Here is a 27,634-nt window from a genome sequence, read left to right as displayed (position 1 = left end):
GAACATTGTTTGACTCAGAAACTGAACAAGGGCGGAGCTCCTGATCCTCCTGTGACAGTGGAAATGTTTCTCATTATTCTGGCCTTTAGTGGATAAGATATAAGAAACCTTTTAGAAGGGGCATGATGGTCAAGATTATATCTAATATGCAAATTATTAAAACTGTGGAGATCAATTCATGAGTCCGTCTTAATGCTGGCATTTAATCATTTAGTGCGTCATATGTGATGATTGATCGAATGCTATTGAACAGTGGTTCTCAACTGGTCTTGCCTCTGGACCCACCACCACCTCCTTAATGACGAATCGCTACCCACATTTTTTAACCACTCACATTTATTTAGTCAAATCTGTGCAGTTTGGACCTGAGATGGAATGAAACATCACAGTATGTCAACATCACAAAACACAAAAACATATGATAGTTAGCTAAAATGACAAGCAGGTGGCATTGCATAAGAGGAAAATATTTCCTCTACAATTCAATCAATTAGCCGCCTTTTTTCACCAGAAATAAACTGAGAAAGTGCAACATAAATTCAGCAATGACAGGGCTCATCAAGTTTTAAAGTCGAGGTGAAATGAAAAGTGTCATTTTAATCCTTTTAGATCACATCCCCATAATATTGTGCATCTATTTGACAATATAGGCCAAAGAAAATACAGAAAATCCATTTCTTCGTATTCTTTTATCAAAATTCGATCATTTTTCTTCTGGTAAAAGTAAATTTCACGTGTGCTTACGAAAGTTAGCACCAAACAATTTCAACCAAACAATCTGCAACATTTAGCCGCAGAGCACTAAGAACACTCGGTCAGTTAGCTAGCTACTGCGCTGTGGAGAACGTCTGTCTACGCCCACTTCTCAACGATCAAATCAAATCCCTCTAATGATATGTCCCGCCTGCACGTCCTGTTTCACTCGGAAATACGTCACGATACGGAAGCTAGATACTCTCGAAATGCCGTTTCAGCTCGACATTAAGAATGTAAATGTGGATACATGGAGTGTGAATTAATTACACTCCTACTAAATGCACATCAAAGGAAACCCATGTCCTTCACTGAGCAACCATATAGCTTTGAAAACAGGACGAAGCTTCAAGTAATAGTCGAATAGTTCCCAGTGAATATCGAATAGTATTTTTACTTGAAATGCCCATACCTAGTATGAATGTTTAAAGTGTCATGGCAATCTAAATAATTATACCTACAAAATGCTCTCATGGTGGCGCTAGAATAAAATTTCCTAGTAACAGGAAGCCAGCAGGATGCATGACGTAAAAAACAGGAACATTTAAAACTTCATGTCATTCCATGCAGTAAAAAGTCAAATTGTAAAAAGTGTGTGTTGGTGCTGGTGCAAAGTAAAATGATCACCAAGGTCAGAAGGATTCATCATCTGGAAACCATCAATATATAGTTGTTCCCACCAAGTAACCAAACCGTTAGTTGGCCAACTTTTCTTGAAGTTGCTACTGAGCTCTTTTCACACATGTGCTCCAGAACATTTCAGAACATTTCAAGACAGACTGCCCCTGAAATGTTCTAGAGTTGCCCGTTCACACGTTTCTCACTGCAGGATTCTCCCTGTCGGGGGTGTGGGGACGTAAGAAGTATGTTGCGGTCACTGCAACTGGCAAATGTTTGTCTTCTTGCAGAGATTTTACCAGGAGGCTGGCATGAAAAAAAAAGTCTGCATAAAGTTGGGATGAAATATTTATTATAGTCTGGACTTACTGACCGACATTATCATCCCTGAGGCAGCGCCACTAGCACTGCTAAAAACTGTGTGCAGGGAGGTGTGTGTGACAGAGTGTGTGCTCAGGATGCTGCTGCTTGACCTCAAGGTGTGATGGCAAGTGAGTGGAGCCAAATGGCAGAGCAGCTGATGCCTCCGATTCACTGTGAGTGTGTGTGTGTGCGTGTGTGTGTGTGTGTGTGACAGTTGGGCGGGTGTTGTTTAACTGGCACCTTTGGTTATTTATAGCTTCTTTTTCTGATTATCTCCTTCTTCTTTCCTGCTCTCTCTCATACCATCATTATCACCCGTCACATTTTTATCTCCTCTTTCTTCTTCACTCTTTACACTTGCTTTAACGCTTCCATAAACACACACACACACACACACACACACACACAGTAGGTTGTGTAAGTAACTGTGTCCGGCAGTGTTGACAGGGGTTGGTCAGTATGCACTTTGTCACAGCTAAGAGCTCTATCGACGGGAACCACAAAGTGAGTGGATGCACAGCATAGCGATAAAGAACCAATCACACAGGGTTTTGTGTGCGTACGTGCGTGTGCATGTGTGTGGTTGTGTCAGGACAAACAATGCAGAACAGAGATAAAGGCCTAATTGCACAGTGTGGGTTTTCGGCTTTGTGTTTGTGTGTGTTCACATGAGTAGGTGTGAGGATAAAAATATGAGTGTGGGGGATAATGGGAGACAGAGAGGAGAGAGGCAGGCATGTTGTGATTGATATGATTTGAGTGTGAGCGTGTGAGCGTGTGTGTGTGTAAAGCACATTCAGCAGAGAAGTCTAACATAGTGTCCTCTCTTTCAGTATGATTGTCTTTATTATCTTGCAGTTTGATTTTATGGTTGTCAGAGATACAGACCTTCTGTTAATCATTTACAGTGTTTGGCTTCAGATGAGATATAATGCAAATGTGTTAAGCATCCGTCATCTGTCTGATGACAGGAGTCACAGTGTCACTTTCAAAAAGACACCAGACCATATTTTAGTTAAACTTTGACATTTGACCTTAGTGCATTTTAACAATATAAACCTTTAACACACGACCCTGAGGGTAGGTTTTGCAGGTCACATTGATTCACACCAGGTCCCATGGGTGATGGTGCTGAAGAGTGGTTGTCATTCCTTAATTGTGTTTAAGCTGGCCAATCAGGGTGGCTGGTTTAGCTCGGAGGCTGGTGCTGCTGACATCTGCTGAGTTGCACATAATTTTCCTCCACAGTGCATTCCTTGGAGGCAGCCACATTGCTGAACACACAACCTCCACTTTTATATCCTGAACTTCAACACATTAATCTACTTACATTAAATTTACTTGGATCGGATGTTTTATAAATATATATATATTTATGACTCTTCTCCATCTTATGTATTGGTAGGTTGCAAATGTGCTACAAAATATTTCTAAGCAAATTTTAAGTATGGAAAAAAAGGAAAGTGAAAAATGAAATACACTGAAGTCAAACAGCATGCATATGGAACAAGGCCTATTGTTTGGGCAATTTTGATGTATGCTATTGTCCCACAATGCAATGCACAAACAAAATGGAGGAAAAAGGGATGTATTATACTAAAAGTAAGACACTTTGCTGTTGATTTGTGAGGCTTTTTTTCTTAAATTTTTCAAGCAAATACCAGACAAATCATTAGCTTGCTGAATGATTTACAGTATTACAGTCATAAACCACAAGTAAAATCCTACTATTATGTTATGTATATATCAGTAATTAGCTTTGATATGTTTTTACTAAATAGCCGGAATCTGTGTCTTTGCTAACCGTATGTAGCTTGTAAGCTTATTCCGTGTTTGTGTTGGCCTTTGCATGAGAAGTCTGGATTGTTGTTAGTTTTCTCTGCAGAGAAACTGTCCAGCCAAAGTGATGAGAATACTGGTTCTTAGTTAGTTTTGTATACCTGCTGCTCTCTGTCCCATTGGAGATGTGGGCAAACAAGCAGCAAGTTTGATACCTTCCACAATATCTTTTAGTTTTATTACTTTAATAAATAAAACATAATCTTGTAAAGAATCACCACGAATAGAATCGCATTCTAAGGGAAAGGCGTTCATCAGCAATCTAATTAGCCAGCTAAGACGCCATAAACTGTATGACCTTAATAAAATTTCGCACCTTTACAGCTCCACCATGTCATCCAATTATTGTCACTTCTGGCAACAAAAACCCCCAAGATGGTAAACATCCATAATGTATTATAATGGGTGACGTCACATTGGCAATGTCTACTTCATACAGTCTATGACTGTGCCATATCCTGATACACAATATGTCTGGCTTCAATTAGACACTTACACAAATAACATTTGAGATGTGTTTATAATCAACCTTCAAAGTGCATTATGTCTGAGCATCACAGATACAGCTGATTGAATGTGTTTATTGATAGCTCACTGACATCTGCCGTTACATATAACACCTGCTATTTGGCTCCAAAATGACAGCCACCTAATGATATCATGGAATAATGTTGCGGTTAAATTGTCCATATGTGTGTCTCTGTGTCCATCTGTCTGGCTCGGTGTGAAACTAAACTATGTTTCAGGTCACTGTGCAGATTGTGCCAAAGCTACGGGAAATTGCCCACATACACCGACACACACACACACACATGCACACAGGCACACAGGCACACACACATACAGTGCTCTCTCTGCTGACAGAAGGGCTTGGAGAGTGGGTAATGAGAAAAGGTCCTCATGCATGAAAGCTCACATCAGCAGGCTAGCCAACCCAACACACACACGCGCACACACACAGACACACACACACGCACACGCACACACACACACACACACACACACACACACACACACACACACACACACACACAGAGGTGCTCACACAAACACAAATATCACTTGCATAAACACTTAAACCCTTGCTTAGTCTATTTTTTGCTCTTTTTAACTGCATTGTTTCCTTCCTGCCAATATACCATTACCAATGTGTCTCACTCTCTTCCAAGGTTAATGGAGAATGGTATCAAGTTTTTCGGACACAGTTATTCCCCAACCCCCCACCCCCTCCTTTGAAAACGTTAAAGATCATATGGAAGAGTTTAATTCCACCCCAGGTTTAGGAAACATCTCACAAACACACATCAGGCTTATCTTTCTAATGCAGCACTCTTGTTCTAAAATTGCACACAGATGTGATTAACATGACACCAGAGAGCAGGCTGATGTATAATATTTGTCTCGTGTTAGAAAGGTAAGCTCCTCATGTTACAGGACCTTTCAGGACTCCCTTCTTTTTGGTTCACAATGATTGGAGTTTTGTGAAACAGTAAAACACACATCACCCTTTTTCCTTGCATCTTCAGCTCAACACATTGTTTCTGCAAAGACCGCAGCATCCAATTACGAGTAAGTCCTTGATTCACCCCTCTACTGCAAGGAAAGATGGAAAGAATAATTTAAGGAAAGGGTCTAGCTGGCAAGTCATTACAAAGAGAGAGAAAAGACTAAAAATCCGGCGAGCAGAAATAAAGCTGCAAAAAGGATAATGTTTCTGCTGTGTTGCAATTTGTGTTCTGATGTGCACAACATACAGATAAGATGAAATGATTTTACATTCAACTTTAAAAAAGATCTGTGCTCTGGCCCTCTGTGTGAAAGTCACTGATGTAAACAAAAGCCTGGTGGATTTATTTAGATCTGGCAGGCGGCCTGATTGATCTGAAACAATACACTGACCGGGACTGTGCTGTCCTCGAAACCACAAACACACACACACACACACACACAAACACACACACACACACACACACACACACACACACACACACACACACACACACACACACACATACAAAACATCATCACTCTCACACCAACTTGCATACAGATGTATAGTGGCACATGTTTGTCAGGTGTCAAAACCCACACTATTTTTATTTGTTTATTTGACACGGACAGTGCACAGGTTCTTAGCTGTACCAGAGTTAGCTATAAGCTAATTTGCATCTGTAGTCCCTGGGCAGAAAACAAAGAACAATAACAAGTAAAAAGAATAAAGAACACAATTACCAGACGGAACATATTTACTATACAACATTTACAGTAGAGATTTCACAAGATTAAAACACAAAAGTTCCAAGTTTTTGTAGCACTGATAGAGAAAGCTGATCTGCCAAACTTCTGTAGGTTTTTTCCTAGTTGTCCTCCCATTATGTGAGCGCAGTCATATTTAGTGGGGGAGGAGCCAGATTATTGATCACTTTGTAACTAACCCATGTGTTTTTGGAACTGAGCAGTGTATGTGTGTGTGTGTGGGTGTGTTTGCTCCTGCATGTGTGAGTGGAAAAAGAACCAATTAAAATGTCATCCATGAAATCCCACTGAACTATTTGTGAATGCCACATTTTTGCCTTGCAATCTAAAACAATAATTTGTCACGGTTTATTGAGATGCAGGCTATTTATAAACTGGTCCAATGTAGTGTGTGTTGTCCACAGTTTTTAGTTAACTTTGTTAAGTTTTCTTCAAGAGTTTTACTTCTGTTTTATATTTCTGAAAGCCCCCCTCCAGTGAAAATCAAGTGTTTAACCCTGTAAACATCTCCATGTGCTGTTTCTCATGTGCTACAAGACAAATCAGGGACAACATCAGCAGTTATCTCCATGGCTGGGCCTGTCTGCTTTTAAACTGCAGTGTACCAAGGACAGGCTGAACAACACGTTTTCAGATTGGCAGGTTTGAGACGTCACAAACCTAAGGGGCCAATTAATGGCCGGGTGACGCTATGCATATCATTATGTGCAACTAATGCAACCACTTTGGCAAAGTGCGAGCCAGCTGTAACCGTCATCATCATTTTTGGAAACTCACGACTGACTTCTAACGTTAACGTTACTACTAATTACTAAATTTCAAGCTAGCTAAGTTTCAACATGTTGCCACTAAACGATGGCAAGGCGCTGGTTGGAAATATGTGGGCAGGGACTATACAGATTCTGGAATTTCTAATAAGGGAGAAGGAGGAGATGCCTTGGGGGGATTTTTACAAGGTAATTAAACATATTTTGAAAAAACAGAAAAAACATATCAGACAATTTATTATTTCAAGCAGAGCATTTTATATGTCTTAAAACATGACTGGAGCTAGTCTTCATCAGCAAAGAGCATGGCATGATTACACAGTCAGTGACCCTTTTGTCCTGTAAAACAGGGTACTAAAACTAAATAGTACAAAGCTATTTGCACATTAAAGTCTGTTCAAAGTTGGTTTCAACCTTATTCTATATTTAATTAGACTAATTAGCCAAAACCCAATTCAATACTTAAATAATAGAACATTTATTTTAACAACAAGCCAATTTTTACTTTGGTCTGCTTAACATTATATAGATTCTGTCAACTTGGTAAGTCTAGAATAAACTCCAACTTTCCCAGTTGTTTTTCTGACTATATGTAGCCTTCACTTGAATTTTCCCAGCAAGAAACTCACTGGTTCAATTGTTCCAACACCACGTGAATGCAGGCTTGAGGCTTGCGGTAGAGTTGCATTGAAGGAAATGTTGTTGCCTGGTTTTGGGTAGACAGTAGCTCAGTCTACAGGAACCAGAAGGTAGCCAGTTCAAGTCCTGGTACGGACCAACCATGGAATCAGGGAGTCCTTGAGCAAGGCTGCTTGGGGCGCATGTGCAGCCCCTTCACTCCGACATCTCTCCATTAATGCATGTCCATAGGGTCCTGTTTGTGCATGTCTGCATCACGGGCCTGTGTGTGTTGCATGTTTGTACTAACAGAGGGAAAAAAATAATTTCCTCTCAGGGTCTTTTTCTTCTTCCTGACAAGGAAAAAATATGCATACAATAACAAACAAACAAAACAGTTCAGTAGGCATGTTCAGTTACAGTTGGCACAGACATTCATGTAAATTAATGTACACATTCATGAATTTGAGTACAAGCATATTTTCTCAGATGCATTTTAAAAATGGTCCCAATTATACCCGTATAGATCTCAGGGCTCTTGTCGGTCTTGGAACGAGCCTTTTGCTTCCTTTAAGTTCTTCCGCTCTCATCATAAACATCTCTTTGAATTTCTTCTTCAAAGTTTTTTTGAAGGGTTGTGAATTTGTGCCACTTGGACTTGATAAGCCTGCTACTTTGATGGTGCAGACTGAAGAGCTCAGTAGCATGAAGTCAGGTTGTGTTCTTCTTTTAAGATGCAGAACAGTCATTGGCTGTGTGGCTTACATGTGGAAGACAGGCAGGTATTGTTGTACAGCTGTCAGCTAATCACTGTGGTGTGTCAGAGGGTGACAGGAGGGCGGGGCTTTAATGATAGGCATTGAAGCTGGCGTGAAGTGAGAGATTTCTCTCAGTCCTTGCTGTACAGAGGTCTTGTTCATCCAGGTTAATTTATGTTTGGGGATGTTGTCTGTCTGAATTGCCTTACAGTGTTGCCCCAACCTGTATCTGTCTGTCTGTATCAGCCAGTTGTTGTCTGTTGTCCTGCCTGTCTCTCTGTTTGTCTGATTTGCTCGTCTATACAGTCTTTCCTACTGTCAGTGTGTCCGCCTGGCTAACTGTCTCACTGTGTCTGATTCTGTCAGTCTGTGTGTCTGTCTGTGTCCTTGTGTTAGCTGCAGTGAAAGACAGCGTGACATTTAAAACAGCAGGATGGGCTGCTGGTAGCACTGTGTGCCTAAATGTCAGCTTAGCCTACTGGTAATGCACCCTGCGCCCCCTCCCCCGCACTCTCTCTCTTTTGTGTTTTTGTTGTAACCCCTCCTCAACCACCTGTGTTTCTCTCTAACCCCTTCAACCCCATTCTTCCAAAACCTACTCCCTCCTTTATTTACCTAACCCCTCTAATATATCCAATAACACAGCCAATCCATTTGCAACACATGATATTATTATTTTTTTGATTGACCTTTTTTCCTGTATTTATATTTCCATAAATCTGTCTGTAAGTCTATTTAACTGTTTATTGCAGGAGGAAAATCTATTATTTAATTCAATAAAGTATGATTTAGTCTTTCATGCCAATTTTTTTAATTATTTGTTATTCCTATTCTTTAATTCCTATGTTTTCAGTGATGTCCGTATACTGATGTGTGTGAGTGTCTTTGTAAGAAGTATGTTTGATTCTTTAGTAACCGTTTCTGTGCACTAAAGCAATGCCAAACCTTCTTGACCCATTGCCTAATACATGTGCGTTTTTGTGTGTTTAGGATCATCCACGAGGACGGTTTCTCTGGCGACGACGTAAAGCAGTACAAGCCTGTCGTTTACAGCAACACCATCCAGTCTCTGGCTGCCATCGTGCGTGCCATGGACACACTGGGCCTGGAGTATGGAGACAAAGAACGGAAGGTCAGCGCTCAACCCCCATGCTCTCACACACGTCACCAAATTTATAGTGTTTAATGAGATACATTCACACAGACACGAGAGGGAATTGCCTCAAGATTAGTAATATCCTCAAGTCCAAACCTGTTACTGAATAAGGCTAAATGAAGATGTCAACATGAACCACTGAGCTAACGCTCCAATGCTCAGCCTCCAGTCCTGAAAGTTGCAAGTAGCCACCGGATGAATGCCATCTGAACTGATGCAGTTCATGGAGAGGGCAGCGTGTACCTTACAGACAGTTACTGTCTTTCAACCAAAGCACCGGGAGTCCAGCTCTAGTGTCGGACATGATTATGTATCTCTGAGCAAGACAGTGAACTCTAGCAGCTTCAGGTCCTTTCTCCGACCTTTGGGAAAAAGTACATCTGTGTATGGGGACGGACAGAATAGCACCTTAGTTAGATTGGGCCCCTGCAAATGTAAGTAATATGTGATGAGCTATGCAGGGGAATGCTCTAACTGGTGTTAGAGATCTAAAGAATTATGAGATATCCTCACAACATCAGCGTTTTTGAACCACAATATATGTTATGTATACATCAGAAAATCCTTCATCAAAAATGGATTATTCTTGCTTTCCACAAACAGGGCTAATCTTCCAGAAAGGGATTCCAACTTGCCTTGACAGTATCCATACACTGTAGTGGATTTAATGTTCAATGCACACCTCCCCCATGCAGCTGCAAGGTATACAGTTTCGGCTGGTTTAATGTGTGTATACAGCAGCGTGCAGCTGTATCTGTTTCAGCAGCAGAGCATATATATATATTATGCTGTCAGCAGGAGGTGGGAAGAGGTGAAATCTCAGCTCATCTGTGCTTCCTTGTTTGGATATCATCCTTTACAGGTGCTTACTATCATTTTCAGGCAGAAACTACAATCCACAGAAACAGCAACATATTGATTTTCTGTAAACACTTAATAGAGCATTTTAGGAGTTGGGATAGTAGAAGAAATGCATTGACCTTAACAATTTCTTTTAAGTTTGTTGTTTTTTTCCAAATATGGTTATTACTTGCTTTTAAGTTCCTTACCATTTGAGTTTTAGACCAAGTTCACCTCTGTTTCGGACGTCAGCTCTACATCCCCCTTGGGTCTTTTATTTATTGAAACTGTCTACACCAGCACTGATTCAGGGGCTGATGGGAAAGGCTGCCGTCCAACGCTGTCATGCTTGTGCCAAAATTCTTTCATGCCAATCTAAGTTAGTTCTACTCCTAAATCCTCTAAATCCTAAAGCACACAAGTTCAGTATATGATACGCTAATTGAGGATTATGAGTCTAATCCACAGACGAGCATCAGTTCTATCTCAACACAGCGATGGGAGGAGGTTAATTAGAGATGTGAGGACCAAGAGGACCCAGTGTTGCATTACACCAACCTCTCCTGGCCCGGGCCTCAGTTTTAGGTCCCAAACTTTTCATAATTCTGGCCATTAGAGTTGTTGAAATATGAATTAGCTTTACCTTTGTGCCCTGGTTTCAATGTGGAGTGTGGAGGGAGCTCCAAATGGATTACAGACTTTTCCATCTGGAATGCAGTATATGAGCAGCTCTTGATTGGTGCATTCATATGCAATTATGTTGACCCATTTCTAATTGAATGTATGCAGTAAATCCGATACTATCTTGAAATGATTAGTCTTATAATCTTATGTGACCCCAACAACATATCAATTTACTATGATTATGTGATAAATACGCTCAAATACTTTGACAGAAACGTCTTCTATTGTGTATGTTCCATGTTTTATAGGAAGCAGTGCTGGTGAAAGGTCCCAAATCTAAATCACATCAAATCATACTTTATACTCTACAGTGTTGTCATGGAATTGTCAGTGATGTGCTGTTGTCGATGATGATGATGATGATGATGATGGGAATTAGTGGTGTGATAATGGTGATGATGATGACGACTGACTAATAATGCTTAAGTAAATGCAGTGTTGGCTTTACTGTCTGTAGATGAGTCTGTTCGATTCAAACTGGCCTTTAACTCACTCTGCTAGCGGTCACAGTTTGTCTTTGGAAGCTAGCACACACACACACTAACAGACACGTGTCATTGGCCTTAACCTTATCCAAAGGCACAGTATATTTTTAATCACAACTAAGTCATTGATACAAAGAGTAGAGGGCTGAAATAACAATACACCTATTGATTAGGAAGTGATATCTTTGTGTGTGTGCTTGCGTTGTGTGTGTGCGTGCGTGCATGCGTGCGTGCGTGTGTGTGTGCGCACGTGCGGGTTTGTGTGTTTAATAAATCTTGGTATTGCATTTCTAGTCAGAGGTGAATGGAAGGCCTGAGGCATGATGGATGATTGTTACCTTTGAATAGTTTAGGAAAAAGGCACGGTGTGTGTGTGTGTGTGTGTGTGTGTGTGTGTTGGCAACCTCACTCCTCCTCCACCATGCATGTATCCCTCTGCTCTGATAGAGAGAATGTTGTACAGCTGATAGGAGCAGCCCACAGTGTGATGCAGGAGTGGATCTTACTGCACGATGAACATTAAATTGAATCTCCAATCCAACACTTTTCTTATTCCTACACCTGAACAGGTGATAGAAACATATGAAATAAGTATATACTGTATAATAACTCATATGTTCTGTTCAGGATGTATTTGTAATAGAGTTGTTTTCTGAAATTGATATCAGTATCGGCCCCTGATACTGCCTAAAATTTCCCATCGTATACTATAACCAACCAGCCTCTCATAAAATCAACAGGTTTTAGGTAGATTATGGATTGACAATAACAAACAAAAGTGTGGTGCTCGCAGAGTGTAATGTTTTCAAAGCTTGCAAAATGTCAGCTATTACCCCCCCCCCATGCGTATTATTTTCTTTTCTCAAACTTGTATCAAAGGGGTTCTTGATGTGGTTTAGGTATAGAGTTTGTTTCAGGAAGGGAAAAATGGTTTCGGACCATCTCTGATTCGTACCTCCACATCGCAGTTAAAAAAAATTCTGAATTTGCCAAAAATGTATGTAAGTTTAGACATCGCTATAGCACTGAATAGACTGGAAGAACTGTGTCATTCAGTTCATTTTTTCTTTACATTGAATAATATTAGTATAGTCTATGCAAACAAAAGTTTTTGTTCAAAAGTTTTATCAGAACTTGGGCTGGGTTTAGTTTTTTTTTTAATCGATTCTCATTTGAATGACCCAATATTGATTAATAAATCCAGAGGTCGATCTCTAAAAATATGTGTCTGATCACTCACTGCTTCTGAGCGCTCCTGAACGTAGCACACATCAGTTCATCCCCCTGAAACACGTCAGTGAGGGAGACATGCCTGGACTTGTTTACTGTACCTACTATGGAGAGGTCAGTGATCGCTGACGGACTCTTTTTTCGTGAGTGCGTCCATGAATATGTAAGCTAGTTTTGAATAATGTTTGTGTTACACTCTGTTAGCGAGTGTATTTTCAGCATGTTGTAATACAATATGCCTTTCCCTATATCTCTTAGTCTCGTGTTGTTTTGTTCTTCGCGCTATGAGATCTCGTGGCCAAATCTTACGCAAGTTGAAGCCCAGTTCGTTTACTCAAAACCATGAGCCAGATGTACAAAAATGATGGACTTCAAAATTTGAAACTGGAAAAAAAAAAATAGGTCATAAGCATAGCATTAATATTGTGTGTTTGTGTTTGTTTGTATGTTAAATAAAAAGTACATGATGTAACTTCTTTGGGGTCAATTATTAGGGGTGGTTAGGGGTGCATTGATATTGTTCTGAAACACCCCTAACAAAAATCGAATCAGATCGGAAATCACATTGAATCGGGAATCGGAAAGATTTGAGAAATCCTTATCGATACCCAGCTCTAATCACAACAGATACATTCTCTGTCAGATAGAGAAAAGATGTTTTCTTTCTCCCATTACTCGTGCCTCTTAAGAAAAGAAAATCTTGTGATACATTGCAGTTATACCCTGAGGTATTCTAAATGACACAGGCTTGTTACGTAAAGGTGCACACTTGCAGCCGTGGATTAAAAGATAATAAAACAGACGGACCCACTCACATAATATTAAACATATTGATGTCAGGGGAGTGCTTGGATCCTGTGGCTGCTCTCTTTAAGTAACATTAAAGCATGAAAGCAATAAAATCTTACCACTCAGACAAAAACCGGCTGCCCCACACAACATCCTATCTAAAGTACCGTACTCATCCAATGCAACTAGTTAATATTTACAGTAGTTAATCGACTGAGCTGTTTAAACATTGCATCTGACTTCACCTCAGAGTAAGCAGAGGACTTTGAGATGTACTTACATCTATAAAGGATGAAACACCTGTTCATACATTTCAAAAACTATAGATCTTTTGAAATAATCTGTTATGCTAAATTAAATGTAACATTTTTTTCCAAGTTCTTCCCATATGGCTTGTTGTCTCTCCCTCATCCTCTCCATCTCTCTTACATTACTTTTTATTATAATCACAAATACTCAACCCCACCTGTCCTCCTGTTTCTTCCCCTTTGCTCGCTCCAACCTCATCCTCTGATTATACCCCCCCCCATCTGTCCTCCCGGCCTTAGCTGGTTGCTGTGGCAACCCACTGTTTTGCCTTGCTCTCAACACATTCCGCAACCCCATGTCCAAGGACGGCGTGACACACACACTCACACAACACACACAGTCTATTTCAAGCCCGCTATCATCGTGTGACTGCTTGTTGTCACTGCAGTATGAATCTTCGAGCAGTTTTCACGCAGGTTTCAAAGAACAAGGTTAAAAAAAGAAGCTGCTTAATCTGAGAGTTTGAATGCACTGAAACGTCCGCACATATTTGGCCAAAAAAAAGCGTAACTTCCTTATTTTGGCTAAATTCTTAATGACTTGCATTGTTTACTGATTGAGAGTTTGGTAAAGTAGCCAGACAGCACGATGTCTAACCTGTGAATGTGTTGTCAAATGTTATCTTGTTCAGCTAACTAAAACTGTAGTTTTAAACTAACCTAATGTTACTTTCAGGTTAAGGAGCATTTCAGGGCCATGATAATATTCTGTGGGATAACAACTTACAAGTTACAAGTTACAAGTTACGTTTCAAAAAGCCATGTTCACAACAAGTTCACTGTTAAATATTTCTAAACTGTGTAGGGGGTGCTGGTCTATCAGAACTGAACACATTGGTCGGTCTTCATCCTAAAAGACCACTTGTGTTACTCTGAAAGCAAACATACTGGCTGAAAATACAGAAAATAAAATATAAATCCAACTCAGGTCCTGCTGCTTGTCCAAGCCCTGAAGTTCAGCAGATAAACAGGTGTTTTGAGAAAGACACAATAGCTCTAAGATTATTCTTATGACACTCGGACAACCTTGGGATAATTAAGCAATATCGCATGAAAGGGAGTGATGTTGTACTGAGTATCATCATGGCTGTGATTTGGGGCCTCATGGGGCCACAGATAATCACAGTTGTGATATACTGTACAACATCACAACCTCAAGCGTGAAATTGCTTTTATACAACAGTTATACAAGCGGCAAATAGTGGTCGAAAGTAACAATCAGATGAAACAACAGATTGTTTGTGGTCCAGCAACTCAACCAGTTCCACAACTTAACTGAAACTGGACTTTTGTTGCTAAGCAACCCAAACATTCTCCTGCACTCTGTGGCCATGTCTACACGTACACGGGTATTTTTAAAAACGTAACTTTTCCACTGCGTTTTGGCCTTTCGTCCACACACAAGCGCCGTTTTAGGTCACTGAAAATGGATCTTTTGTAAAACTCCAGCCAGGGTGAAGACTTTTAGAAAGTCTGTTTCCACGGAGACGTGTAGACAGGGTAAACAGCGTTTTTGACTCGTATTGTCAGGCTGTGCGCCGCTGTAAAGGACCACAAATGAGGCGACATTCCTTGCAAAATGACGGATGTGACGAACAGTGATGCTTCTAACGTTGCTAACAGAAGTTTTTACATGTTTACACATATATGTACAGATACTCGTCCACTATATTGAGGAACAAAGGTGATGGGATGCACTATGCCATTGCAGTCCGCCAGGTAGACTTCCGGCAATTTGATTGGCCGCAATGTTCTTTTTCTTCTTTGCATGACTGGGTTATATCGCCGCCTGTTGGTGTGGCATTCTCATGACAACATTTCTGTTGCGTTTTTGTGTTTAAGTTTGGACAGGGATTGTGTGGATGGGGTTTTTTAGACACAAAGGAGGCAAAAACTCAATTTTCTATAATACCTGTAGACATGGCCTGTGTCTACAGGTTACCACAGATCAGCTGTTTTTTATCATGTACATTTATCTGTATGTTTTAATTTCTCATCAACCAGAGAAATAAGAGTCTGCTGTGTCATTCAGAGGCACCAGCTTAATCAATGTAGATATACACGACCTGCTGTAATGTTAATTAACAGCATTCAGAACACCTGGCTGAGGTGGAGTGATACACAGAGTGAAAAATCCTGGTGATGTTGGAATGCCTCTTTTCCAGTCAGATTACTTGGTCAGAATTTACTGTTGCATAATCTACAATATTGGAACAATGCTGTTTTGTAGTTTAATATCTTCTCCATGGGTTGGTGCAGGACTGTGTTGTATTTTTTAGACTTAGCCTTGAAGCACAATATTAGCCACTTATCGCTTATTTAAAGCCCTATTACTATATGATCGTTTAAAATAAGTAAGAAACATAAAACTCTCAACTGTAGTTTTTTCAATCAACTAATTAACTAGCAAGCAACAATCTGCTAACAGCAAGAAGCTGGTTTAAAATGAGAGGCTGCCTTTGTCTACTACTGCCTGAAATCAGGGCTTATTCTTCTGAAACTAGCCAATAAAAAAGAGTGGTAGGCCTGCCACCACTTTTCACCATCTTTTCAAACTGCATCTATGCTGTTCGCATGCATGGCAACCTTAGCAATCTGTCATTTAAGTGATTGTTGTAGGAAAAAGTCTATATTGTCAGTGTCAAACCTGTATGTAAAGTCAAATATAGATGAAAAAGCTTTTGCTAAGAAATTATTATCATCATTTTACCAGGGTGTATATTGGCTATATGCAGATTCTGGCAGATGTTCAGCCAAACAATGTATCTATCCATCATTATCTTACATTGTCAGGACACAGCTGAGCTTTCTCTCTCCTGTCCTGTACTTTTTTCTACAGATCTGCAATTAAATCTTTTGTACCGACTCCTCTGAATAGCATTGGTCGCTCTCAAGAGCAAGCCCAGAGCAATAGCAAGTGATTTATTCATCTTTTCTTCAGTGTGTGCCAGTGTGTACCTAACTGAAGCATTGGCTTTAGGCTCCATTTTCTGTACACTAATTGCTTCAATGCGTCTATACAATTCATAGGGTGAAAATTCAGCAGCCTTTCATTATGTGTGTGCATGCATGCTCAACCTTATTTGTAAATGAAGTTGAACGCCAAATGGTACCCATTTAAGAATAAAACGCGCACACAGACACGCACTTGCACACACACACACACACACACGCACACACACACACACACACACACACAAAAAGACGTATTGTACATGTAGCAGGAGCTGGAGATGGAGCTGAAAACCGGTTTATGAAATTAATTTACATCATGTTGCAGCTTAAATCCTCATCTACATGCAAGTTTTACATTTTTGTCATATCATGGTAACTTTTGATATTATCATGCACAGATCATCTCTCTCCTCTCATTATATCCGTTGTTATTGTGGCGTCTGATACACAATTATCAGAGAGAAGGAAATTAAGGACCAGCTGCTATTTGGCTGCAGCACGCACACACACGCACAACAACTGACATCAGAAAAACACTTTGTGTCTCGAAGGACTTTTGAAGGGAGAGAGGGAGGAAGACGAGAGGGAGATGGAATGAATAGAGGGACGACATGAAGGGATATGCAGAGAGAGAGAGAGGAAGAGGGAGCTGTCAGACGGGTTGCTGCCTGTTGTTGTGGAAACCAGCTAGTTATCCTCATGGGCTAGTCTGTGTGTGTGTGTGTGTGTGTGTGTGTGTGTGTGTGTGTGTGTGTGTGTGTGTGTGGGTATGTGAACAACGCCCCTCTGCTGATGATGCTTCCTCAGCTCGTTAAAGAATAAAACCTGCACATGTGCACACTTCAGTGTAGTTTTAAGTGGAAGTGAGTACAACAGGTCGCCTGTATACTTTACTTAATTTAGCCTTTTTAAGTATGTTCTAAAACCTTTCAAACCTTTATACATTGCACCATGCAAATGTCACAGAAGTACTTTAGGCCAAATATTTGCTGTCTAAGTAAATGCATTAAGAATGATTTCCCTGATGTATATTACTCCTCTATGCAATGTTTGTCCAAAAAAAGTATTTCAAACTATTAATTTTATACTGTTACATTACGTTTTATTGACTAAACGTTTTAGCAAAAAATCTAATATTTGCTCCATTGGAAAAAACATGTTAGTTGACGTCTTACTTTGGTCTCTTAATGGGATTTGTTGGCAATGTAAAATATACAGAATATCTCCAGCCTCACCCATGAGAAGGCTTTTGCTGATGCTGACATTGTAAAAAATGTCATATTTGCTTTCATATTTATGTTTATCTATAGTTTCTGTAATTTGAGTACATTAACTTTTTTATCAATTAAGCTGACAGCTGATGGACCTGGGTTGTGTTTGCTGGTTTTCTTATATGTAATGCCATTTAACATCCCAAAACGATTATTTATTGGCAACACACATGATAAAGTTTTGGTAAATTATCCCTGAGGCTGTTTGGGTTGTTGTTTACAGCTAAAGGAAATAATTAAAATGCAGCTCCACACTCATAAATAACTGGTCGCTTCTTTCCCCTTATTTGTATCTCTGTTGTGGGCCGACCCAAAAAGCTAGTTTGACCCAGTATTGACTCACAGCTGAAGAAATGCTAATTAATGAGAAATGAGATGACATCTTTTTTCTGGTTAAACTGTTAAAGCTGATATTTGCAAACTTAATAATTGCATGGAGCAAACAAACTAGGGATTCCCATCTGGCCCATTTCTACAAAGGTCAAAGGTGGACGTTGAACAAGCTGCATGTGACTTTGCCTTAGCACGGCTTTGTCAATACAACTGAGCACAGCTGTACTACACTACATCAGGGCTTAACGTGTGTGTGTTTTCCGGAACCTATTATACACACATGAAGGTATTGATCCGAATCTAAAGCTTTGAATCGTGTGTGTGTGTGTGTGTGTGTGTGTGTGTGTGTGTGTGATTATAGATTCCTTCCAGCCAGGTTAAGAAGGTCATTGTATGGACAGAGCCTCCACTGCACACACTCGCAATCAGATGTTTGAAGTGTGTGTTTCGGTGAGAGATTGTCTGTGTGTTTGAAGTGTGTGTCAGTCTGCCACCTTCCTGCAGTGCTGAGCTCCCTTTGATTTTGGTTCCCTCCCCCTCTCGTCTCTCCTCTCCTTCTCTTTTGTTATTTTCAGCATCCTCCCTTTGTCTCTCGCCTCCTCCTCTCTCCTGTATTCCTCTCTTCTTCTTTTCTCAGGTTCCTTCTTCTCTGCCTGTCTCTTACTTCCTCATATCATTGTTTCACCCTTTTTCTCTCTTGTCCTTCCTCTCCTTCTTAGTCACCCTCCTCTCCCCTTATTCCCTTTATCTCTTGTCGTCCTCTCTCATTTCCTCTCTTCTCCATCTTCAGTTTAATCCTGTAACCGGAGTTATCTCTCAGTTCTTCTATATTCTCGCACTCTTCAAACCATTCGGTTCATCCAGTCAGATTCAATAGATCAATGACCTAAGCTCTGTACAAGGCACCTGATTGGCTTGTCCATTGGCCAGTAATAAGGTCATTAGTCTGTGGGTTACTGCAGCTGCATAATTAACACACACACACAGGCACATGATGAGGATTTTAGTCAAGTGTGTGTGCAGAGAGAGAGAGAGAGAGAGAGAGAGAGCGACGGAGAGATAAATATAGTAAACCAGAGAGAGGGAGAACAGAGAGATGAGTCTGCCTCATGAAAGTGAGATTGTCACAGCAGAGAAATGAACCGTATCCTAGCAACAGAAAGGACCATGATCCCATACCTGAGATTTGGGGAGTGTGCTTTTTGTCTGTGTCCTTGTTTTCATGTGTTATAAGCTGAAATGTCGACATATTTTAGTGTGTCTCCTTTTATTTCTACTGCAGCTGTACAGGTGACATTTTTTCACTTTTCATAGAAGAAACAAGCAAATGCTCAGTTTCACTTGGACACTACCCAGCACACTGACAGTCCTCCTCTGCTGGCTGCACTGAAGCATCATGGCTCGGTTCAGCAACATGTTTCACTGTCACCCTTTGCTTTGGATCTGAGCTGCAGCTGGGACCTGCCGGTGCACAGTTGGCATGTTCCCCCTCGCTCTCCCACAGTCCAGAGACACGCGGGTTTGGTGGATTGGCCGGCCTGAATTGCTTGTAGGTGTGAATGTGAGAATGAATGTGTCTGCGTGTGTGCCAGCCCCTGTGATAGACTGGCAACCAATGCATGCTGGGATAGGCTCCAGCGTGCTGCAACCTTGAACAGGCTAAGCGGTTTAGAAAATGGATGGACGCCTGAGTTAGTAACATCCCAGTGATACCTAGTGTGGAGGAAACAAGCATGGTCAATTCCCCAATAGTGTTTTTGTCATCAAAATGTCCAACATGTTCTTCTCTCTAGTCGTCAAATACCAACAATTTGTCACGCCCCCCCCTTTGTTGTTCTCTACGGATGCGCAAGATAGTGTCATGGTGTCTGTTTTAAGGTACCAGTTTTACATTCTCTTTGGTCAGGTATAGGCAGGTACTTGGTTGAGTTTATGGTGTGGGTTAAAACAATATAGAATGTTTATTTAGTGTTTAACCAGAGGCTTAAACCCCGTTTTCCTGGGTCAAAGTCTTACATTATTCAACCCATCCCTCGTCTGTACCGTGACTCCAAGCATACTTTACGGTAAGGGCTGTCACGCTCTGAGTTTACACTGATCATGACGACAATTCCACCAAAAAATGTAATAAAATGTAATAGAAATGTATAAACAATCTGTCAATAATATATCGTCATTATTATTAGAATCATGAGACCAATCAGTCCGGGGCTGTGTGAGGCTCAACCCCGGCACACGAGCACACTTTGGAGCCATTACGCATGACAGGGGTTATTATATGGACGAGCTGCTGTCGCATGGTTTTTTTTTTAAAATAAAGCTCAGTTTGAATAGTTAAACTAGTAAACACCTGTCGAGTCTGGACTTTACAATAAACTGTTAAAAGAGCTGCCCCCTCCTCTCTGTGCTCATCATCGATCTGTGCATGGAGTTGAGATCCATCACTGTGCGCTCAACTAATGCCTGAGAGCACAGCACTGCGCAGCAGAGAGTGGAGGTGCAGACAGCTTCTCTCCACAATCAGACACAAAACAAGAGCGAACTGCACAGATCTGCAAAACTTGGCCGTGTTTGCACTTCAATATCATCAGTGCAATTGTGAGTCGGACTTTAAGACAGAGCAGATAGCAGGGGCAAATGATGCACAATTTATAGAACTATCAGCGGCCGCAATTCATGCTTGGTGAGGTCCCTGTATGTATTAAAGAGACAGTCTCCATGTCAAACAGAAGGATGAAATATAAAAAAAAATCTTATTTCTGCTTTTCTCAGCCATAGAGGGCAAGATCAGTTCTGTATCTGTACATATGATTGTGACCCATTCAGTGTGTTTTTGACTCCACTTAGCTACAGCCTTTCATTCCATTGCCCTCGTGTCCTCCCTGTGTGTCTGGGAACCAACGGTGCCTTTTAGGAAATGCAAAGCCTGAAAAACATGTCAGAGTGCATAGCATCAGAGAGGCTCCGAATAGAGCCTTTAGGGGAAGCAACATACACGCACTGGCACCCACACAGAGCTAGTTCTCTACCAGAGCTCTGTAAATCGCCCTGCAGCTTTCTAAATAACAGATACACACACATACTCACACACACGCACACACACACACCTAATGCACGGCCTCTCTCTCACTTCCCTCCTCACTATGTTTGCCAGACTGGTTCTGCCAGCATCATTTGACAGGCACATGGACCTGTCTCACCATGCCAAGCTACAACACCGCATCACTAAGAACAGGACCATGATGCCTTGCTCCTGTCGCCCCCAGTTACAAGGGCCGCCAATCATCAGTGCTGGTCTGCTAAGCACTGCTTCTGGAGAAAAATCCTACACTTCCAAAAAGTCTAACACACACTAAGATAGAGAAAATGACTTGTTTCTAACTGGCAAGGCAAAAAAGATGACCATTTGAAGTATAATTATACATTTTGAAGCCGTGTTTTGGAAGAATAAATCCATTCTTACAGCGTATTTGTGTGAAGTCTGAGAAAAAAAGAAAAGGGTGTTAAATAAAGGAGAACTATATCAACTCGTGCATCAGGCTTCCCTACTTTGCACGATCCCCTTCACAGCAGCACACAATAGAGTAGTTCAGAAGGTTTTAGTTGTGATAAAATAGTATATTTATATGTCACTGAGTCACTTAGATAGGCTTGTGATCAGTCACGCATGAAGGCAAGTGGCATTTATGTCTGTGTCCATCAGGAGAGATTTCTCAAGGGTTGTGTGCAAGTTACCTCAGGGATCAGATTCTCAGGTGATGAAAGAGAAAAGGACATGCACTGTACTCCCCCGAGAGGGAGAGAGAGGGAGAGAGGGAGGAAATGTTCTCCCTCAGGTGTAAAGCATGATGAATAATGTGATAGAGAAGAGAAAAAGAGCACAGAGAGAGAGAGAGAGAGAGTAAGGGAGCATGGGAGATGGTCCTTTGGGGGTTGGCACATTGGCACACCACTAAGCCATTACATGCCTGTGTGTGTGTGTGTGTGTGTGTGTGTGTGTGTGTGTGTGTGTGTGTGTGTGTGTGTGTGTAGAATGAATCAGGTTGATAAAGCACCCTGCGTTAATGTCATCACATTTCCATGCCTCTGCAGAACAGCCAAATGTCATCCATTGCTGTGTCAGATCAGACCGCGGATACAGTATCCTGCTGCTCTGTATAGTGTATCTGCTGTTTGCAAACACACACACACACACTGCTGTAGAACAATGGGATGATATATACGGTGAGGTGAAATAGATTTGTCAACTGGTGGAGATTTTGCTTTACTGTTTATACCAAGGTGCAGTAGCTGTCCCCTTTATTACCTCTGGTTGTGTTCGGCCATTGTAGGCAATGTTGCAACATAATGTGCATAACTGCATTCAGTGATATAAGATCCAGAAGGTTTGTCAGGTATTTATACTTATTATATCTACTGTAAAAATATTTTTCTGTAAAATTTCTAGGACATGCCATCGATATCTATTATGACACAATTTTTTGTGATGTAAGAAGGGGAGACAGAGTGTGAAAGTCAATATAATCAATTCTTATACACACTTATGATGTGCAATTATCCTGTCTGATATTTCTTAGACCAGACAGCATGGAGAGCTTACTGCAAACAAGAATAAACAACAATTCTCCAGTCTCTCTGAGTATAAAGAAAAGAAAGACATGCTTAAGCCTTGATGAATGACCTGGCAACCCACATGTGCTGTCCCTCCTCTGGTAACACAGTGTTTTGTGCGCGTGTGTGTATGTGTGTGTCTGGTAAGAAAAATCTAGTTCATAAACAGTGTTAAAAAATTCAATTTTGCTGTTTGTGCATGAAATCTTGTTTTTTTTATTGCATCGTTCACAGAATTACTTATATATATCTTCAGAGGTATTGTGTTCCCGTATGTAACTGTTGTTTTGGATGCAGCCTGTTGACAACTATAAAAGTCACTGATACCTAAAGAGTTCTTGCAACAAGTTATAATTGAATGAATATATGCTTCAACGCTTTCTGCTTTCACAAAGTAAGCTGTACAACAGTAAATGTTTAAAGTGTTTGTATGTCATTTAATTTAATCGTTTGTGTGCCGACATTCTCTGACATTGTTGTGCTTGCCATTCCTCTCTGTTCTGTGTTCAATCTGTCAGCCTGCTGCTGGTGCAGCTAATTAGGCCAGGCTAAAAATAGACACCTGTCCATAAGATTAATACATCATCTCTGTCATACAATACCCCTAATTTGTAAATCTCCTGCCTCAAGATTTTATCTGGCCGGTCACTTTTTTTCTAATTATGGCAAGCAGAAACATTTGTTACAAAGCAAAACCTGGTGTAATACATGGTAAAACCAGGTTTTTTAAGTTGCATGGGGATATTGTTGGTTAGATCTGATACACCTACTAATGCGCCAACAAGATATATCAGATATTAAACATTGACTGTTTAGCAGATGAATAAGTTAGCTAAGTTAAAAGTGTCCTGTTATTGTGATAATACAAGATGTGATGAAGTGTGCTCTTTTAGTGTCTCTCCATAGCACTGTACTGTTGGAAACGTAGTTAGCCTGTTAATTATTCCCGTCTCAAAATAGACTCTAATATAATCGAAGTACGGCTGTGTGGCAGCACAATGCTTTGTTCTTCATAGAAAACTGCTGTATGAACCATACATCGCACTGTGCCCGGGAAAGGCTCAGTCAGCCATGGCTGGTAATTAGGACTGGCTAGAAATAGACACTGGATATGTTTAACATGTAAGGATGAGCTGAACCAAAACAATAGAATGCATGTCAAGTTAAAGCTTAAAGGGAATGCTATAATCCTACACAAACTCATAAAATATACAAATATACCCTCACACCTTACGCAGTGTAAGTAGTTATGTGGCGCCATGTTGTGTGACCCACTTTAATGAGAAGGAGTAACACGTCATAAAATAGCAAATGTAGTCAGAATGAGTGTTTCTGGAGCCATATATTAGTGTGAGCATAAAACTGGTCAATCTCTTATATAAGCTGCATTGCAAAGAAATACTGAACTCGAAGATAGTCTGCAGCCATGCTAGCAACTCCGTATGGCTGTGCTGATGCTTTGAGTTAAATAAATATATGTACTTCATTGATCCCAAATTGGGAAATTGTGGTGCTTTGGTTCTTGAAATGACAATGCTAATATGATGATATGTAGCAGACAAGATTTACCAGGCTACCATCTTAGTTGAGTTTAATCTAATCAGCGCTAAAGTCAAATTGTAGCTGGGGCTGAAGGTTTTCCAAGTATTTGGCCTTCACCAAGTATTGGATGAACAAAATGGCAAGTTATGAAACCACTAAACTAATAATCCTATTATATTATTATAATTATTTTAGCTTTAGACCCTAACTAAATGTAATTCCTCTCTCCCATCTCCCATTTTTAAGCAGAGATTGTTTTGCTGCCCTTACCCCCCCCCCCCTCACATGGTCTACACTGCTGATGTAGCTTCCATCCCTGTCCATCATGATTACTTGCCAGTGAATCAGATGCAAATATTAGGACAGACAGCAGTTACGTTGTTGCCCTCACTTAGCATTAGCCCAGTTAGATACACCTCACACACACTGTGGCAAATTTTTCAGACCTCAGCATCCCTGACAAAAGCACACCTGAGATTACAAACCAACAGGCAACTGACTTACAGTATTAAATATCCACCAGCTCACCACTCTGCCCTATTGTGTTTCAATAGTGTGTGTGTGTGTGTGTGTGTGTGTGTGTGTGTGTGTGTGTGTGTGTGTGTGTGTGTGTGTGTGTGTGTGTGTGTGTGTGTGTGTGTGTGTGTGTATGTGTGTGTGTGTGTGTGTGTGTGTGTGTATCCACTGTGCCTTGTTCATTTAAATTATAAAAGACATTTAGATCTATATTTGATGACTGCCCCTTATTTAGAAACCAGGCATTCGGCAGAGCGTGATGGCTGCAGAGGGTGTGTGTGTGTGTGTGTGTGTGTGTGTGTGTGTGTGTGTGTGTGTGTAGTTCCATGATGATGTGAGTGAATGTATGTGTCTGTTTATAGGGATTGAAAGGGTAAGAGGTTGTTGCTATTCAATTTCTCTCCATTGTTGCTGAGTATATTTTAGTGTAGCGAGGTCAGCATCGACACTTGTCATACAGGATATACTGTTGTTTTGGCACTGCCAATGTTTGGTTACAAACATAAAATGTCATTTTTAGAGTATTTAAAACCATTAACAGATTGTCCATATATAGCAATGACATTTAAAAAGCCAAATGTAATGTCATAGAACCACTTCTTAGGACTGAAGCAGACAAGGTTGCCCTACCAATTATAAGCAAAACTGCAGGGTTAGATTGTGCTTTGCACAGCCATCAAGGTTGGAAAAGAGTGGGTGATGTTAAAGAGGGAAGGGTTAAGCAGGGGGGATATCTGGAGACTGATCCAGGTTATTAAAGACCTCCTCCAGTGAAAGTCAAGTGTTTAACCCTGTAAACATCTCCATGTGGTGTTTTTCATGTGCTACAAGACATATCAGGGACAACATCAGCAGTCATCTCCATGGCTGGGCCTGTCTGCTTTAAAATGCAGTGTACCAAGGACAGGCTGAACAACACGTTTTCACATTGGCAGGTTTGAGACGTCACAAACCTAAGGAGCCAATCCCGTATAAGGGCGGGGTGATGCTATGCATATCATTATGTGCAACCTATGGCAACCACTTTGGTGAATCGCGAGCCAGCTGCAACCGTCATCGTAATTTTTGCAAACTCACTACTGACTACTAATATTAACGTTACAACCACTAATTACTAAATTTCAAGCTAGCTAAGTTTCAACAAGTCGCCACTAAACGATGGCAATTGGATGGATTGTTTTTGCGACAGAGGGGCCGGTTGGAAATTTGCATAGTGGACGGGGACTATACAGATTAGGGAATTTTTTGCCTTGGGAGGATTTTTACATGGTAAAGTATTTTTGCAGAAAAAAAACATATCAGACAATGTATTTTTTCAAGCAGAGCATTTTACAAAAGACTTAAAACATGATTGGAGCTGGTCTTTAACTTTAACTTCTAGATGACGTTGAGGTCTTTTGCCCCTAAAACAATAATTTAAATCCTTTTGAGTGTGTTCAGTTTGACAAAGATAACACTGTCTTTGTCATTTCATTCAGTAAAAGCTAATGCTACATATCATTTACACCTGGCAGAGTGTAGATTTTATTTATTAGTTTACAAGGGAAAATATACATTAAGCAAGTTCACACAGCAATGTAAATGTGCCAATACTAGAATTATGTTACATACAGAACTCACTCTGCATTGTAACTAGTTTGTGTGGAGCAACACATTTAATATGGTAATGTATAAATCTTCACTTACAGCCTGAAGATGTACAGCCATAAATTATAATCCTAATCATTCAGTTATTAATGGGACCCACTGCTGGTAATCTGAGGGGTGCAGGAAAAAGTGTGGAAAATAACCCAGTTTGAAGTGAAAGCATAGCAGAGTCAAAAAGCAGCACATCTGCACTGCAGCTTAGTGGGAAGAGAAGGTTTAGAATTCAAAAACATAATTTAAAATCACTTTTTTGCAGCATTCACACTTTCTTTTCTGGATCAAAGCTTAACCAAAATATAACTTGAAAAAGCAAGCACACTCAGACACACACACACACACACACACACACACACACACACACACACACACACACACAAATAATGTTGAAATGCTCTTCTACTTGTGACTCAGATGATTTAGTTTGCTTGTATCAGGGAGGAATATCTAATCATTGCAGCAGCTATTCTTCATGTGAATGGAACTGATTCAGCTGTGCAAACAGATCATCATCTGTGTGGATGAAACCCTCTCACATCTCCTCAAATGTGATTTTCCTGATTTGTCTGAATGGGAGATAGTTTAGCCCATATTGCCAGTTAATATAGTTTTCATGTTCTTTGGTTATTTGATTAGAGCGATGATTTTTACTTTACTCAAACTGCAAATCTATGAGAATTTTGTGGTAAAAAATGTGACCTACACGCTGTGTGTGTGCGTGTGTGTGTGTGTGTGCGCGTGTGTGTCAGGCAGCATAATGTATGAGTTCTTGGCCTTGGTGCAATGTCTCAAACCAGGTAATGAAACTCTGACTCAGTTGTTTTCCAGCTAAGCCCTGTCTACCCTGATATATAGCTGCGCACACACACATACACACACACACACACACACACACACAGAATGACACAGCGATGCAGTCACACGCACACACACAGTCAGAGATGACAGTCCACATACTGGCATACAAGGACAGGCACATATCCATTCATGACAAGCAATGATGATGTATTGCTACAGGCCTACATCCTGCGAGCCACATTCACACACAGTTTACCTCTCACTCTCTCTCACACACACACACACACACACACACACACACACACACACAAACTGATACACACACACACACAGCAACACAGTCAGCATGCTGTTAAATCTGATTGTGGAAGGACACATTTTTGCTCTTCCAGTAAAAGCCGGACGGACAAACAGACGGAGGGCTGCAGAGATAAGGAGTCAGAGAAAGACAACAAAAGATAGAGGAAGACCGACACAAACAGCAAAACAAAAAGCCTGAG

General features: G+C 40.6%; 1 protein-coding gene across 2 annotated transcripts in view; it reads left to right on the top strand.

Moving 5' to 3' along the window:
* Positions 1-27,634, top strand: part of gnao1a (guanine nucleotide binding protein (G protein), alpha activating activity polypeptide O, a) — a 97,936-nt gene that overhangs the window by 14,554 nt on the left and 55,748 nt on the right. For both annotated transcript variants that reach the window (XM_069685857.1, XM_069685856.1), the window contains exon 3: positions 8,963-9,104. In XM_069685857.1, coding sequence (XP_069541958.1) covers positions 8,963-9,104 — 142 coding nt within the window. The remainder of the gene's footprint in view (positions 1-8,962; positions 9,105-27,634) is intronic.

Source organism: Semicossyphus pulcher, unplaced genomic scaffold, assembly GCF_022749685.1.
Source record: "Semicossyphus pulcher isolate SPU_LCO1_2020_fin unplaced genomic scaffold, fSemPul1.0.p SCAF_8, whole genome shotgun sequence".
Lineage (NCBI taxonomy): Eukaryota > Metazoa > Chordata > Actinopteri > Labriformes > Labridae > Semicossyphus > Semicossyphus pulcher.
This window is presented reverse-complemented; position numbering and strand designations above follow the sequence as displayed.